The sequence below is a fragment of the Leptopilina boulardi genome, unplaced genomic scaffold (genome assembly GCF_019393585.1).
Source record: "Leptopilina boulardi isolate dan_hultmark-lab unplaced genomic scaffold, ZJU_Lbou_2.1 LbouV2_371, whole genome shotgun sequence".
NCBI classification, from domain to species: domain Eukaryota; kingdom Metazoa; phylum Arthropoda; class Insecta; order Hymenoptera; family Figitidae; genus Leptopilina; species Leptopilina boulardi.
In genome coordinates, this window is record NW_026137942.1 from 923,043 (window position 1) to 940,746 (window position 17,704).

Sequence of the window (17,704 nt, forward strand, 5' to 3'; positions counted from 1 at the left end):
ATTTTTAAATTGTTTTAAACAAAAAATGTTTTTTTAAGAAATATAATATTAAATAATTGTTTTAATATGTAAGAACACTTTAAAATAGTGAATACGTTTACCATCCTCCTCTCTCGGCTCGCGACTTTCGATGGTAATATATAAGGTTGGTTCCCATTGTCCCCACTCGCCATTTGTCATAATTCTCGTCAACTACCGCACCCTAATCTAGTAAACATTTAGTAACTTTGTAGTAACTTTTAATTTTAACAATAAAGTAACTAAATTTTTACTAGAGCTGAGTGCGGTAGTTGAGGAGAATAAAGACAAATGTTGAGTGGAGATTTTGGCAAGTGGGGACAATGGAAACCAACCATGAGAAGCTGACCCATGAGAGCGTGAAACGCCGGCATAAAAGCGGAAAGCATGAGAACGAAAGAGATAGTGAGATATCTTCATCTTTTTCGTTCTCATGATTTCCGCTTTTACGCCGGCGTTTCACTCTGTCATGGGCGTGGTCATGGGACGGCGCCTATAGAGGGCAGAGTTGGGTAAAAGTGCTTATGTGGAGGTTTTCTACGTATAATACATAAATAACGTATTATACGTATAATACTGTAGAAAACCAGGTTTTCGACATTGTACGTCAATGGCAACATAACCTCTTTTTGTTATTTAATTTCTGGTTTATTGTTGGTAAATAAGTATTAATTAATAAATAAAATATTTAAATATTGGTCAATTGAGAACTTTCAGTTGAGTTAAATAATATCTTATTTGCAATAATTTCGTAAAATTTTTTAACATTTTAAATGTGCTTCCGTTCTCAATTTAGAAGTGACAGAAGAGGAGAGAAGAGATAGAGGGGCATCTGAAAACGCCTGATGGAGCATTTACACCTTCGGCAAAAAATTTTTTTCACTTTGCATTTTCCGAAATACACTTACCTGATTGGTTGTCCAGAATCTCATTCATTGTGGACAACCAATCAGGTAAGTGTATTTCAGAAAATGCAAAGTGAAGAAAATTTTTTGCCGAAGGTGTAAATGCTCCATGAGTTCCGTGTGCAACACCCAATACGTTCACGAACGCCACCTGCGAACAATTGTGTTTAGGGCTTTACGCTCACATGGGATTTCACCCTTACATGCGATTTCACTGTGTTTTTGCCCATTACCCTCATGAAAAGCCACCTGCAGAAGAAGAAAAAGAAAAACAAGAATAAACTAAATTGAATTTAATGTGATTTAAATAAAAGTTTTGCCGGTTTTAATTTGTAATACAATAAGAGTTAAAATTAATGAAAAATACTTAAAACTGAACAACGTTTTTAAAATTGCAAAATTTGTAATAGAAATATTTTTTTAGATATTGTTTAAAAATGGCTGGTGTTTTATTTGAAGATATTTTTAATGTAAAAGACATTGATCCTGAAGGAAAAAAATTTGACAGAGGTTAGTTGATATTTTGTTTTTAATAATTGCAAGTGATTCTTTTATCATAACCGGTTTCTTTAAATATACTTCTTCCATTGCACGTGTCAAATAATTTGAATTTTATCATATAGCGAAACTCGTGCAAAACTAAAATACCGTAACTTGTTTTTTTACTTAGGTTATGTTGCGCATTAAGTTTCTTCTATTAAAAGAATATAGAGATTAAAATTTTTGAAAATTTGATTTGCAATTTATAGAAATAATTATTTCTACTTTCTATAAATAAAATTTTCCATAATTTTAATCTCTATATTTTTTTAAAAGAAGAAATATACTGGGCAACATAACCTAAGTAAAAAAAACAAGTTACAATGCTTTTAGTTATACTGAATTCTGTAAATCACAAAATTTTTATTTATTAGTCATTGATGTCAGTATTTTTTAAAGTTTATGTTGTCATTCTCATCGTTCACATAAACATACTAAAATAAAGATATCCTAATAGAATTAGTTATTTATTTTTAAAAATTTTAATTCATATATTCTATTCAATTTGTAAATTTTCTTTTTTTTACCAATACAAAAAATTGGAAAGAATATGGATTCAATTAATTATTTTGTATTCTAATAAATTAAAACTTTTTTTCCATTTGATGGAAATTTTTAAGTTCACCTCAACATACACGTAACAAGAAAACCTTGAATCAATTTAATTGCTTTTATTCTTCACTTTTTTAAAGGAGATTTTCTAGATTAAAGTGGGATTTTTTAAATTCTATAATAGGTATTACTGCCGAAAAGGAAAAGTTGAATCCATGTTATTTGAGCAATAAAACGTGGTAAAAATAAAGTAATATAGTTTTACCTGCGTTTGTGTAGTGGATATAAGAAGCAATTTCTTTTTTAAAGGCCTAAATGCAAAAAATGTTTGTCAAAAAAAAAACTTTAATATAAAGCCCCCTTGTAGATGTGAGAAGTAAATTTTTAAAAATTGATAAATCCATATTTTATTATTTCGAGGATCTTAAAAAAATGACATTACTCACATAACCACTTAAGTTAATTTAAAGAAAAATTATTGTAATAATTATTTGAATAAAAATGTTTTTTGACCTATTATTTTTCACGGTGAGATTCGATTAAGTTCATCCCAAACTTCATGATCCATCGCAGGTTTGGTGATGCATTATGATCATTTTGAGATAAAGTTTAAATTAATCGTTGGAGACAAACTCAAATTATATAATACATAGTTTTTTTTCTATCTATCTGACCAGTTGCTCTAATTTTTTTACAGCTTGTTCTATACAATCTAAGCTATGACCTCAACTAAAATTATGCAAATTTATTTATAACTTTTTTTCAATAAAAAACAGATGATTTTTGAATTTTTTTTTCTCTATAACTTCACCATTTTGTTATTTATTAACAAAAATGTTTTATTTTAGTTCGGGCGATAGCCATGGTTGTGTGGAACAAGCTGTAAAAAATTGGAGCAATGGTCGGATAGATTTTTGTAAATCATTCGCGACAGCAGCCTACTTCATTTTTTTGTTATATAAACATTAATATTAAATATAAATAACAAAATCTAGTAAAAAATATTCGATTATAATTTTTTTCAACACTTTATAATGAGAATAAAACGAAGTAAAAAGATTTGGTGTGATTATATTTTATTTTATAATAAAAAAAAATCTTCAAATAAACTCCCAAAAACAGGTCTAAACACCAGACTACCCCCTTAAAATAAAGTTTAACAAAATATTTATTCCTTTAAAAGTTATATTTTTCACACTAAAAAAGATTATGTTTTATAATTAAAACATTTTAATTCATAAAATTAAGAAAATTTTTGAAAATAGTCCTAAAAACTGAGATTTTCTTCACTTTTTTTAAGTTGTCTTCTCCATAAGGCATTGAACTCTGTAATTCTGCAAAAGTGAGTTAAAATATTAACAATTTCCTGTAGAATTAAAAAAAAAACTTTAGTTTATTGCCAGAACAGAAATATGACCATTTAAAGTTCAAATTTAAGGAAAAATTAATTAAAATTTGATATTAGGTCTAGATTATTTGATATCTTTTTTCGTTGAACCTTATTTGAATATCAAAATACAATGTTTAAGAAGGTTCAATTTTAAACAATTTTAATTTAATACCTAAAACTAATTTTATAATAATTTGCGTTGGTGCCTCCTTATGGTTTTGATTCCATGGCAATTAAATAATTTATCAATTTCAAATTTTTAAAAAATTAAACATTCTAAAACATATTGTATTTTGGTATTCAGATGTTCAGCGAAAAAAGATATTACCAAACAATCTGAACATAATGTCGAATTTTAATTAATTTTTCATTAAATTTATTCTTTAAACGACTATATTTCTGTACTGGCAGTAGACAAAAGAGTTTTTTTAGTTTCACAGAAAATTGTTTATACATTATCTGACCATTGCAGAATCACAGTGTTGAATACCTTACAGAGGAGTAAACTTAAAGAAATTGAAAAAAATCTCAAATTTTAGAACTATTTTGGAAAATTTTCTTAATTTTATAAATTAGAATGTTTAAATTATGAAATATAATCTTTCTTAATGTAAAAATATAATTTTTAAAGGAATAAATATTTTGTTAAACTTTATTTTAAAGAAAGTATGTACAATAACCTAGAAAAAAAATTTTATATCATAATTTGATTTTCTCTCCAACGATTACTTTAAATTTTATCTTGAAATGATCATAAGGTATCACCAAACTCATGTCAAAGTAAACTTGGGCGAATTTTAAGGTTTTTGTAATTTTTTCTATCAGAAATAATTAAAAATTGGATATTTTTTAAATTGAAATTCCTTTGTTAATGGGTTACATACCTTTTTATCTGCAAAAAATGAATGATTTTCATAATTATTTTTAGCCATTTCATTAAAAATTTATTAAAATAATGTACATTACATTAAGTATTATATGTTTCGATGTACCTTTAAGGGGGGAGTCTGGTCCATGTGGTCGAAAAAATCAATTTTTTTTTATTGTTTAAATATATTCCTAAACATGTGGAGAGTGCTCTCCTGTAATTGTTTTAACAAATTCGAACTGCAAATATAGTTAAATATTGTTAAAAGCAGAGCGCATCAAGTACGTATACCACAATAACCGAAAACTTTAAACGCGTTATTCTCGAAACCAAGTTTTTCAAATTGGCGGGATTCATAGCTCATGGAATTTTCAACCGATTTACTTCGCTAAGGTCTTAAATTAAAGATAATGAAACTTATATGCGGATGAACCTCGAATATTTATAAAATTTTATAATAAAAAAAAGTTGGAGCAAAAAAAATTTTTTTTTTGCAACTTGAGGTTCATCCGCATACTACGATCATATATTTTAACCAAAAATTCTTGGGATTTCTGTTTTGGACTGTAACTTGCACATAGTTTAGCCCTAGGGGTGAGTAATTTAACGACGAAGTATTGTTAGATTTTTTCAAAAATTTAAACAGGGAATTTTTGAAGACTTGTAACTTTTAAACAGAAAGATGAAAAAAAATTCTTTTTTGCTTCCTCATGAGGAAGCTTTGCATTCGTGACGATTTTCGATGTTTTAAAATTGGGTTATATGAACTCATTTTCATCTAGAAATAATATATATGAAGTTTTGAGCAAATGTCCAGATGTACATATGTGTGTGTGTATGTCACAAAATATTGTGTACAAATTATCTCAGAAACGTTTTAACGAATTTTCCTGAAATTTTGTATTCTTATTGTAATCATTAATACCTAAAATTTGACACAAGGATTTCCGAATATATTCACAACATTTTATTTTTTACAATTTTTTTAAAATTAAAAAAAAAATTTTCAAAATATTTTTTTCTTTGTAAATTTAATTTTGTTTACTAAAAAAACTTATTTCTTGCATTAAAACGAGTCGATTAGCCTATATAAAGTTCATATTTTACTGAAATAGGGGTAAACGGTACAGTGGTTGCCAGTATAAGCAAAAAGGGGATATATTTATACAAATTACAAATGTTTAATTATCGAAATGAGAAATGAAACCATTTGTAAAGGAATTAAAATATTCCATTAATCTGAAAATAATAATGAATTGTTTATTTAATATTAGTATAAATTTAAAAAAGATAAAAAAATCTTCACATAACAGAAAAAATAGTGATTGTCATTATTTTTACAGTGATTGACCATCAATTTTACAATGATTGCCCACTAGACATAAAATAGTAATGTAAATTATAAATTTTGCATAATTTATTAAAGAATGAATATAATTTGAAATTAATAAAGAAGAAGTAATTTTTAAAATAATTTTCTTTTATTAACAATAATAAGATTCATTAAATATGACTTTTAAGTGTAAATAATACTATTAACCTAAAAAATTGGGAAAATTGTCGAATCTGACTCAATTGTAAAAATAAAAATTATTTTTGGCTATTTTGATTTGATATAATGATTACATGATTTTGAAGTTTTTTATTGCTTAAAGAAGCATATACGAAACACCTTTTTTTACCTTCGGCATTTTTTCGATAGCCTAAAATCATACTTCATATTAAAAAATTGTTAATAAAATATTACAAATCATTCTAATACATGCTGCGGCTCTAATTGCATCTTTATTTTAAAACATTAATTCACCAAATATGAAAAAACGTCCAAAAATTAAAAATACTTATCTCAAAAAAGTCTTGAAAATAAACGGTTAATCACTGAAAAATGACATATTAACCAAAAATTAAACATTGCCCGGGGAGGGCAATGACTGTTATTTGTTATTAATTGCAAGATAGTAGTTGTTCTCTATAATTTTCGGTAAATCGAGTCAAATTACGTTAAAACAAATTTTTTTACTTATTATTAAACTTATTTTCATGCATATAATTAAAAAATAATAATGATATGTATAATTTTTTCGTTAAAAAGTCAAAGAAAGTATCACCACTAACCTTGCAAATTTACAACTAAATTGACAAAATTTCAAAGAGCTAAGGACACTGTTCTCGAAAAGCGCTATTATTTTCATAATAGTGAGTCGAAGAATAAAAATCTTTTTACACTATTAGCAGAATATTCTGTAGAATTTATATAAATAAATAAAACAAAATATTATATGTAAATTTCGTTATTATTTCTGTTTGTAATGTAATGGTGGCAACCACTGTGAGGGGGGCAACAACTGTACCGCTTACCCCTATATAGATTAAATCATTTTTTTGAATTTTTGAAAATAATCGTTTTTTGTATTTTTTGAAATAACTTTTTTGATATAAAAATTTTAATTAATTCTTGTCAAAATTGTATCCCTGGCATGAAAACAAATCGATTGATGTATATAAAGTTTACATTGTACCAATAATTATAAAATTGATCGCTATTTTAGTTGTAATTCTTTTAATCTATTGAATATGTAGAAGTGTATCATGATGAAGAAGCTAAATAGTCATGTAATGAACACCTAGTTTAAATTTTCTTCTCCATATGTTTTTTTTGTATAAAATAATTTTATGTAATAAAAATGGGTCATTCCAATGAAATTCAACTAGAGCCGGTTGCTCGATAATTTCCAAAATCGCTGGAATTAAAATATAATGTTATTGAATACAATTTAAATCCTTTTTTAGAGATTTTTATCATCGAAAGTGTTTTACTTTTTTTTAAATAATTTTTTTAAATATGTAACAGGTTACGCTGCCAAACATACTCTCTAAATCTGAGTCAGTAGAAATTTTACTAATTCAATCAGTACTTTTCATTTTAACTGAAGTTTCAGTTGTTTTTTGAAATTTACTAATATAATTAGTGAATATATAAGCAATAAAAAATAACTTATGTAAATCAGTAATTTGTATATAACATAACCTTTAAAATTAACTGTTGTTAAATCAGTAGATTTTGCGGCTGCTGCCATATGTTTATATTACTGATTCAATCAGTAATTGATATTTTACTAATTGAATCAGTAAATTTCTACTAATTATCAGTTGCTCAATTCTCACTATGTCAATTAGTAGATTTCTACTGCTAATCAGTGAAATATGACTGATTCAGATTTAGAGAGTAACCCATTTTACAACAAGTCACTAAAAGTTATTGTAAAATGAAAAGAATTAATTTCTTTTTATTATTTTAAGTATATATTTACTAAATTCATTAGAATTGACGTTAATTAACTTGAAATTACTCACCAAAATAGTCAAATCGGTATTTTTTCGATCTCGTAGTGTGTTATGTATACCTTTTTCTTTTATGCATATCTTCTGTGGAGAAAATGGAAATTAAAAAAATCCTTTTGAATTTAATTACTACTATTACTGTAAGTCCGTTTTAATTTGAATTCTTGTGGGCACTCTACTAGTTACTTTTTTATTAAACTTTAAAAATTAGATAAATTTAACCTAATTTTCGTTTAATTTTTGTTTTCACGATTAAACTGAAGTTCATCGCTTTAAATGTTCTATTATTGCAATTTTATTCAAACATGGTTCCAAAAATTATTAAACATGGTTTAATATTTTTTAAACTATTTATCAATTAATTACATATTAATAAAATATTATATATATATTAATAAAATATATATAACCGTAATAACTAAATTTTATAGATAAAAAGAGAATAGCAGAATTTGCCGTTTAAATTTAATCTTGGATATAAAAACAAATTATTTTACGTACAAAATTCTTTAATAACGATTCAAATATATATTTTTAATTGTTTACATTATTTTTCAGTTAATATTACTATAAACATGATTAATAATAGCTATTATTAAATTATTTAATGAAATTTATTTTTAAAAATGTTTTCTAAAAATTGCTATAAATTTAAATTTGTAAAATTTGTAAATTTTAAAATTTCATACTTCTAAAATTAACGTTTTTCCAAACGACAAAGCGACGAACTTCAGTTCAATCGTGAAAACAAAAATTAAATGAAAATTAGGTTAAATTTATCTAATTTTTAAAGTTTAATAAAAAAGTTCGATGATAAAAATCTCCAAAAAGGAATGAAATTGTATTCAATAACATTATATTTTAATTCTAGCGATTTTAGAAATTATCGAGCAACCGGCTCTAGTCGAATTTCACTGGAATGACCCAAACATATAATATTATTGAAAAAAAACACATTGGAAAAAACTCTCGGCAGGACCGGACTCACCCCTTAACGAGTTTAAAATGTTTAAAATATTAATATTTGTACCTACTATAGCTGTTGCCCCAAAACACTTTTTTACATCTGCTTATAGCGTGTACGATGAAATGGGAACAGCTCAACTGAAATCAAAATTGTAAACAAATTTCATTAATTTATTATATTACCTCGTTCGTGAACAAAGGGTTTCGCATAAAAAAGTTCTTTAAATGGCAACGATTTATATTTTAAAAAAACCCTAATTTTAAAAATGTTTGACGTTTGCTTTTTTCACATAAAAAATATAAATTTTTGTTTAAATCAAAATTCCTTTGATGACAACAACAAACAAAGCCTAAAACTTTTAAGTTGTTGATCGGTACAGTGGGTTCGGAAAAATCTTGCACACCGCAAGTAGCTGTAAAAAAATGTTTCCGGGAAAGCTATAGTTTGCAAAAATATCAATATTTTTCAGAATTGGATTTTGGAAAACATATTCTAAATGTTGTCAATAACGAGAATGGAGTTTTGGGTTTTGCTACTAGAAATGCATCGCGGTTTAAAAATATTTTAGCGTTAAAGGTCTTATATTTTTCATTAGTTAGACCAATAATTGAATTTGCTTCGTTGATTTGGTCACCTTATCAAGAATACTTAATGATAGCTCTAGAACGGGCTCAAAATAAATTTATGCGTTTTGTTGCTAGACAGACGGGGATACCATTCGATAGATTTAGGCACGTTGCACACTATCCGATTTGCGTCGGACGATTTTTTGTCGGACGAACGAGCTTTACACACTGTCCGATTTTTGTCGTACGACATTTTATCATCCTACGAAAACTTCAGGTATGCGAAGGAATTTTTTCAGGTATGATTTCAGTCGCACGTTAGCCAGAGTACTGTGTGCAGCAAAGTATTATTATAATTTGATATTTGCTTTTAAAAAATGAATATTAAAAATATTGTTGTCACATCTTGTCTGCTACGTCGACGCCGTGTTATGCGTCGTAAAAATCGGAAACTACCTGAATCTATGAGCCTAATGATATTTTAATTATGGAGTTAACAAACATATCTTTTCTGAAAGCTGTTCAGTATCAGAGAGTATTTTACCTCTATGGTTTAGAAAAAAAAATTTAAATAAAATATTGTTTAAAAAATTACTTTGTTTACACAAATTGTTATAAACAAATATAAAAATTCAAATTTTTCATTTTTCTAATAGAGTTCAGGTAGAATTAGAAAAACTACCTGATTCTATAAACATCGGACGAAAAATTGTCGGATAGTGTGCAAGCATCCATTGCTTTTGATAAGGGACTGCTTTGACGACATCATCCGACATCATCAAAAGCAATGGATGCTTGCATACTACCCGACAATTTTTCGTCCGATGTTCATAGCATCAGGTAGTTTTTCCAATTCTACGTGAACTTTATTAGAAAAATTGGATGCACCCAATGAGCTCTCTTAACCCGATTTTTACGACGCATAACACGGCGTCGACGTAGCAGACAAGCTGTGACAACTATATTTTTAATATTCATTTTTTAAAAGCAAAAATCAAATTGTAATAATACTTTGCTGCACACAGTACTCAGGCTAACGTGCGACTGAAATCATACCTGAAAGTATTCCTTCGCATACCTGAAGTTTTCGTAGGATGTTCAAATGTCGTACGACAAAAATCGGACAGTGTGTAAAGCTCGTTCGTCCGACAAAAAATCGTCCGACGCAAATCGGATAGTGTGCAACGTGCTATACTTAATTGAGACGGATTTTGGGTATTCCTTTATTAAGAAACAGATTTTTATTTACAGATTTACTTTTTTTTTAAATTATTAATGGCATCATAAACTGCCCTCCACTTTGTATTTCTCTAAGTACATTTATAAGCAATCTACGTACTGAAATCTTTGGTATTATTTAAGTTATAGTAAATCATTGTTTCGCAGAGTCATTTTTCTTGTATTTTATATAATGAAGTACACTTGTACGAAAGGGCACTGCCCGAATATTTGTAAATAAATAAATATTTAAAAAATTTTAAACTCGTTAAACGTACATCAAAACATGTACTACTTAATGCAATGTATGTATTTACGAGAGTTCAATTTTAATTAATTTTGAAAATGCGGTGTCTTGAAGAAAAATAAATGGATTGTAATAACTTTTGTAAAAAAAATGTTTTCTGTCTTTTTGGGCATTAAGTGTAGGTCATTCAACCAAAGCAAAAGTTGTGGATACATGAAAAAATAACTCGAGTATATTTTACAAAACATTTCTGTACTGACGAGCACAAATGTTACGAAACTGATTTTTTTTAAATTTGACTTTGATTACGGAATTAACTTTAAAAATTCCAAACATTTTTTTTTCTTTTTTGCACTAGTGTGCTTCATGTTATTGAGCTCTACCTCGTAATATTCAACACATTTTACCGAATTCAGTATCGAAATGAACTGTATCTTTGAGTATATAAAGTAAAATTCATTAAAATATTTAATATAAACGTATGCTCGTTCATTGTCTGACGAAGTCTCGTTCAGTATTTGCATTATGTAGAGAATATATGAAACTAGTTTAAGTTTTGGAGCAATAGTTAATTTTTGTCTTAGTAGTTTTTTTTAGAAACTATAAATATTCATCTTTGCAGAGGCGGACTGAAAATAACTGACAGGCCCAGTGAAAATTATGAATACTACAATAAACACATTGGCAGTTCGCCCCTGCATCTTTGAACATGGATGACAGTTTCTGAAGAGGACCTAAGATTTTCCAAGTGTTGAAATTTAAAAAAAAATGATACTGAAAGGTAGTTTTATTATAGCATAGATAAAAATAGTCTTTGTAAAAGTCCAAAAATTTTAAATTGATTTTTCGCTTACTTTTGCATTTATTCCTCTACATTTTTACTAAGTTTCATCAAAAGAAAATAATATGGAGACAACTTTTTTTTTTAAGGCAAGGATTCGTTTTTATTGTACTTAATAATGTTACTTATAAATTTTTTTAATAAAAAAATTAAAATATATTAGGGGACAGGGCCTCAAGATAGACATTTGGTACAAAATTGTAGTATAAGTTTACATCGCCTCGTGATTTTTTTTACTGATGTAGTTTGTTTAGAATGTTTAGATGTAGCTTTTTATATAAACAAGAAACGAAAAGAATTAATTTCATCTTGTAACACATATTACGTGAGTTTTTCCACGCAAAAATGTTTGTGACACTTTTTATTTCAGCCGGTAAAATTATATAAATTTTTTACTTCAAACAGGTTCATATCGTAATACAGCCCAACCTCTTTATAACTGTTTAAAAGGCGGTTAGGGGAAGAAGTTATCAAATGTAGGGGGCCTTCACTATACGACGTGTATGTGTATTACGGCTTGGAACCTCTTTATAAGCTCTACTGCGACACTTTCCTATTAAGCAAACGTAAGCTAACGTCAAAAATTATCGAAAGCTTATAAAGAGGTTGGTGCTGATTCTATTTGTTTTGGCTTCGAGTGGGGGACTTGTCGAGAACTCAGCTGACCTTGAAGCTTATAAAGAGGTTGGGCTGTAACAGGAACAGAGCAGATTAATTTATAAAATTGATAATGAAAAATTATTAGATAATTTTTCAAAAAATCAAAAGACTGACAAAAACAAGTTGTAAATTCAGATGTTCATTACATGAACATTTTGCTTCCTCTTTACGATCAGCAAAAAAATTTGCTTCCTTGTGGAGATAGCATTAACATTGAAATAAACATACAAAAATAATATAATAATAATATAAACATAACCGAAATTTCTAAATATTAATGAAAAATAATATATAATTTATAATTATTTACAATTATATCGATTCGTTTTAATGCAAGGAACACAATTATTTTATATTTAAACTTGAATTTAAATAAATATAAAATTTTTCAGATAAAATGGGTATTTTCTATTTTTTAACATTCATTAATTTATTAAATTTACCTCAAATGTAAATTTTATATATACCAATCGATTCGTTTTCATGTAAGGAATACAATTATTTCATCTATAAACTTAAATTTAAATAATCATAAAATTTTATAGTCAAAATGTGAATTTTTGATTTTTTAACTTTCATTAATTCTTTAAATTTAAATTAAAACTATACTTTATATATACTGATCGATTTGTCTTGACGTAAGGAATACGATTTTATTATATATAACCTTAAATTTTTCTATTTAAAATTTTTTTCGATTGAAAAAAATTTTTGGTAAAAAGACGATAAAATTTTTTTTTTTTTGGTATTTTTTAAAATCCTTTGGTCAGATTTGAGATATTAATATGATAAATGAGCCTACCAAATTTTATCTAAATACATTAAAACCTGTTAAAGTTATCTTCTAAAGAAAAAAGGGATCCACACACACATACATACATCCGGACAATTGATCAGGATCTCATATAACATGTTTCTATACAGAGAAAAATTTGTTTCCGACACTTTGAAAAGTTTTACAAACGAAAGGACTACAAAGCTTCCTCCACGAGGAAGCAAAAATGATAAAAAATTTAAAGTGATTTATAAAAAAAGAAAAAAATTATTCTTTTGAAAATTTTCAAAAGAAATTTCAGTAACTTCGTATCATAATATTCTACAAATATTATATATTGTTATAAAGACTATTTTTGGCTGCTCCTTTTTTCATTATTTTTATAATTTACTTATGAATAATTTTCGTCATTTTATTAAAAAACACAACTTGTTACGAGTTATATTGCTTCAAATGGTTATATATAGATATATGTTCAACTATTTACAGTACATATTGTAAAGTGGAGCATTTAAATTCTGTATATTTAAACAAGCAATTTGCTCGCCCACAATGCAATCATCTCTAGTCCAGTGTTGATTTAATATAAAAATTTGAATACAATTTTACATGCTTTTATAAATGTAGAATATTTTGATCACCTTCTGCTAAACTAAGGACCTACGGCGATGACGTAGCTGTTATGAGGTCTCTTTTTTTAATATTTTATTTAAAAAAAATTTTTTAATATTTTTAATTTTTTTTTATATATTTAAGAAATTTTTTTGATCTTTCTTATTTACTATTAGGTACTATTTACTATTTAATTTGAATTAATTGAGTTCATAAACCAATATTTGAACGTTGTTTTTAATTCGCTTACTTAAATATTTGAAAAAGAAAACTCTACTACAGCCTTTAGTAGTCTTAGAGAGTAAGTTTCATCATCTATATTACTTATTTTATATCGGTTCCAGATTTTTAAAAATTCTTGATGCACTGACTTACCACTTTGTTTTGACTAATATCCCAAACCTTTATTATTTTGTAGGGTAAGTGCATCAATTACAGCGCGTTCATAAAAAATAACTATTATTACTATTATATTTAATATAACTGATGCAAAATGATTTAAAAAATTATTTTAATCTTTTTTTGATACAATTACTAATAAAGATGCACATTTAAACAATTATTGATTTAATTATTTGAGATCAAATTTTTTTCCTCGTCGTAATTGAAACATTTTTAAGATTTTCATTGGCTCCAATTACGGTGGGCAAGGTACCTTCAAAATACACGTAATTTTGGTAACCGTAATTGACACACCGAAACTGTTCAAACTCGCCGTAATAGAAAATTAGTGTATTAGTTTTAATTTCTCATATTTGTTTAAATAATCAATTTTTATAAAGTTAAAAATTTTTTAAAATATCTAAATAACATATGCTTTTAGTTTAATAAGTCTTAAATTGACTTTATACAATAGAAATATCGAATTTTCTATTTTAAAGGTGTTTTGACTCGAATCGCGCCGTAATTAGTGCATTTACCCTATAAAACTTTTTTCTACATGATCAATCACAACATTTAAAGATAAAATGTAACAAAATTTAAAGATACATTTAAAATTTTAAGTTTTAAATATTCCGATACTGTAGAGTTTTCTTCTGTAAATATTTAAGTACTCTCTAATTCTGAATTAGTAGTTTTCTACTAATGAAAGAGTGCGTATTCGTTTACCAATTCAATTAGTAACAGTTTTTACCAATTTGTAGTAAAAAAGTACTAATTGCTAGTAAAAAACTACTAATTCATGGAGTAAGTCGTATTTTTTACTATTTCAAATTAGTAAGCCGATTTACTCCATGAATTAATAGTTTTCTACTAGCAATTAGTACTTTTTTTCTACAAATTAGTCAAAACAATTATTCCTAAATTTGTTCAGGAACTGAGGATATGAGAATAATTTAAGAAATCTTAACATTTCTTTGAAAAATTCTAAGCAGTATTTCTATAAGAATTGCAGAGAATTTCAAGAGAACTTCCTAAACTTACTACAAAAATTCTTGAACTTCTCGTTTTGGAATCATTTTTTATGTTTGCGAGAAAAGAAATTCAGTTTATTAGTACTCGAACACACGTCCTCGAGACTCCAAAGTCTCCGTCTCAAGTCTCTCAGCTACCTTAGCAGCTTATGGTATTATACATTGGAAACATATTTGACGCAACCAATCCCAGCCTAGCGCTTGGTTACTGTACTGCGTCTTCTAAAATAGTTCAAGAATCTTTCAGAGCCCAGTGACTGAGATATTCCGATCGCGGTATTAACAACAAGTTTTTCAATGCTATAATAAAAATACATGTATTTTCTTGAATCATTTTTGAACTTTTCTGTAAGTTTTGCAGAATTTTTCTCATATCCTCCATTCCGACACAAATTCAAGAATGATTCTTAAACAAAGTTTTTCCTTGTAGGTCCTTGTTAAAGCAGAAGGTGATCGAAATATTCTAAATTCATAAAAGTATGTAACACTGAGAGAAAAAGACTGCCGTTTTAGCGGTAAAGCCATGCTATTTTGTCATGAGTTACACTGCCAACAGAAAACTGCTGTTTCAGTATTGGAACACTGCCGCTTTAGCATTGTGATACAGAGAGTTCGCAGTATCACAATGCTAAAGCGGCAGTGTTCCAATACTGAAACAGCAGTCTTCTGTTAGCAGTGTAACTCATGCCAAAATAGCATGGCTTTACCGCTAAAACGGCAGTCTTTTTCTCTCAGTGCAGTTGGGGTAATGGGACAAAATTTAAAAAAATGCATTTCTTTAGAAAAATTTATTTTGCAAATTTACTTTTTTTCTTAGTTTATAATTAATAACAATTAAATATAAATAACAAAAGGAGAAAAAAATGACCAAAATAATGTTTTATTATAACAATAAGTTGGTTTTTCTAATCATTTTCTTTAAGGGGCTCTAATTCCCCCACCTACCCTTATATTACATTCATAGTATAAATTAAAGCATTTGTTATCAATAATTATTTATCACAATTACTTTTGATTCTAAATTAATTATTTATATTGTCGAAGTGTTCTTTCTTGAGTGTCTATTAATAAAAGGCTTTTTTGGATTATTTTGAGACAAATTACAATTATTTCTTTGATTTTTGACTCAATTTTTACCTAACAATTGTTTAAATTATTAAAAAATGGTGATCAAAATAAAAAATAAGGTTTAGCTATTTTCTGTTAAATTTAAAACTGTGTATTTAAAAAAAAATCAAATTCGTTAAGAATTGTGACCTATGGAGGATTTTGAACAGTATTTTGCAATTTCGTTTAAAAAAAAAACCAGAAGTAGAAACGTTTTTTATGATGTAATTTACAGAAAAAGTCTATCATTTTCTAAAATTTTGTTAAAAATAATGAGAAATTACAGACGAAATTAATAAATAGCTCCAAAACCGTCAGTCTGATTAAAGAATGCTATAAAAACTTTTTTTATAAGAAATTTAATTACCTTTAATTTGCTTTAAAGAAAATTGAATTCGGTCAACTACTTCCTGAGATAATTGCAAAGTATAGTAAACCTACTTTTTTCGAAACTTAAAAGATTGAGATATATCTCGAAAATTGTTCTACTTTCTTAATATCTGACTTCATATTCGGATTCAGCAGTAAATTTGACATAAGAAATAACATTCAAATCTCGCAGGTCAGAATTTTTTTATTTAATTTCATAAACTAGTGTAATAATAATAATCTTTGAAGCGAACAAAAAAATATTTGCAAAATTATACCCATTCAGTTTCAAACTTTTGGAATTACTGGTTTCGTCATGTGCCTGTACGCCAAATATTAATCTTTATGAAGAAAGTGATTTTAAATTTTCAAAAAATGAAGCGAACTTTGTATCAAATTACTTTTAAAAATTAAAGTAAATTAGAAATAAAAAATAATTTCAATGATAATAAATTGATTGTTACTATTCATTGCAATGACATTTTCTTTTTCTATTAATAAAGCATTATTTGATTTTTAAAATTAAATTAATATTTTTACAAATCTAACGTCAGATTTGTAATCTGCAACCTTAAAAACCACTGAGTATTAGTTTTTGTTGAGATGAAATAACTTTTTTGTCCTACATTCACGATAAACGCGACTTTCCGTGCAGGTACAGCCGCCGGAAAGTAGGCTTTTGCCGTACACAGGGCGGCAAAAAAAAAATTTTTCCGCTAAATTTTTAATATTTTTAAATAATGTTATAAAATATAATAATATAAATTTCCCTCAAACATAATAAAAATATATCCAGTATCTTTAACATTCAATATTTGGTCTTTGGTTTTACTCCAGTTTACTTCCTTAAGCGTCTTGTTTATCGGTTATATTGGATTTATTCCTAGCAGTTGTTAGACACCCTAAATAACTTTTAAGATATTTAGTCTGCTACACGGAGAAAAATGAAAATTGAGATTTCGGACTGAGTATAGAACAATTGGAATAATTTCTATTACTGTAGGAATAAATAGAAAATTTTAGGTTTCTATCCCAAAAAGTTTAGTAATGATTATCAAGTAAAATGAATTCTAAACATCTTAGAAAACGCTAATATTTTCCTTTAAGTGAGTGCTATCAGTTTCCGTGATTTGTTTTAAATCGTAAAGGAATTACTATGAAATAAATTTTATGATTGTTTTTTAGAATGAAATGTAATCTTAATTGAAGTTCATATTAGCGGTCACATTAATTGTGTACATTTTAGTACTTTGAAAAAGCAATGAATTATAAGTTGCAAAATATTGAATACAATTATTACATTTACATTTAT

At 26.7% G+C, this 17,704-nt stretch overlaps 1 protein-coding gene across 1 annotated transcript in view; it reads left to right on the plus strand.

Annotated features, from left to right (window-relative positions):
• Nucleotides 1-1,174: 1,174 nt before the first annotated feature.
• The window catches only part of LOC127287509 (DNA-directed RNA polymerases I, II, and III subunit RPABC3), a 103,308-nt gene continuing 86,778 nt past the window's right edge, over nt 1,175-17,704 (plus strand). Inside the window, exon 1 of the mRNA XM_051314494.1 lies at nt 1,175-1,433. Coding sequence (XP_051170451.1) covers nt 1,361-1,433 — 73 coding nt within the window. The 5' untranslated portion in view covers nt 1,175-1,360. The remainder of the gene's footprint in view (nt 1,434-17,704) is intronic.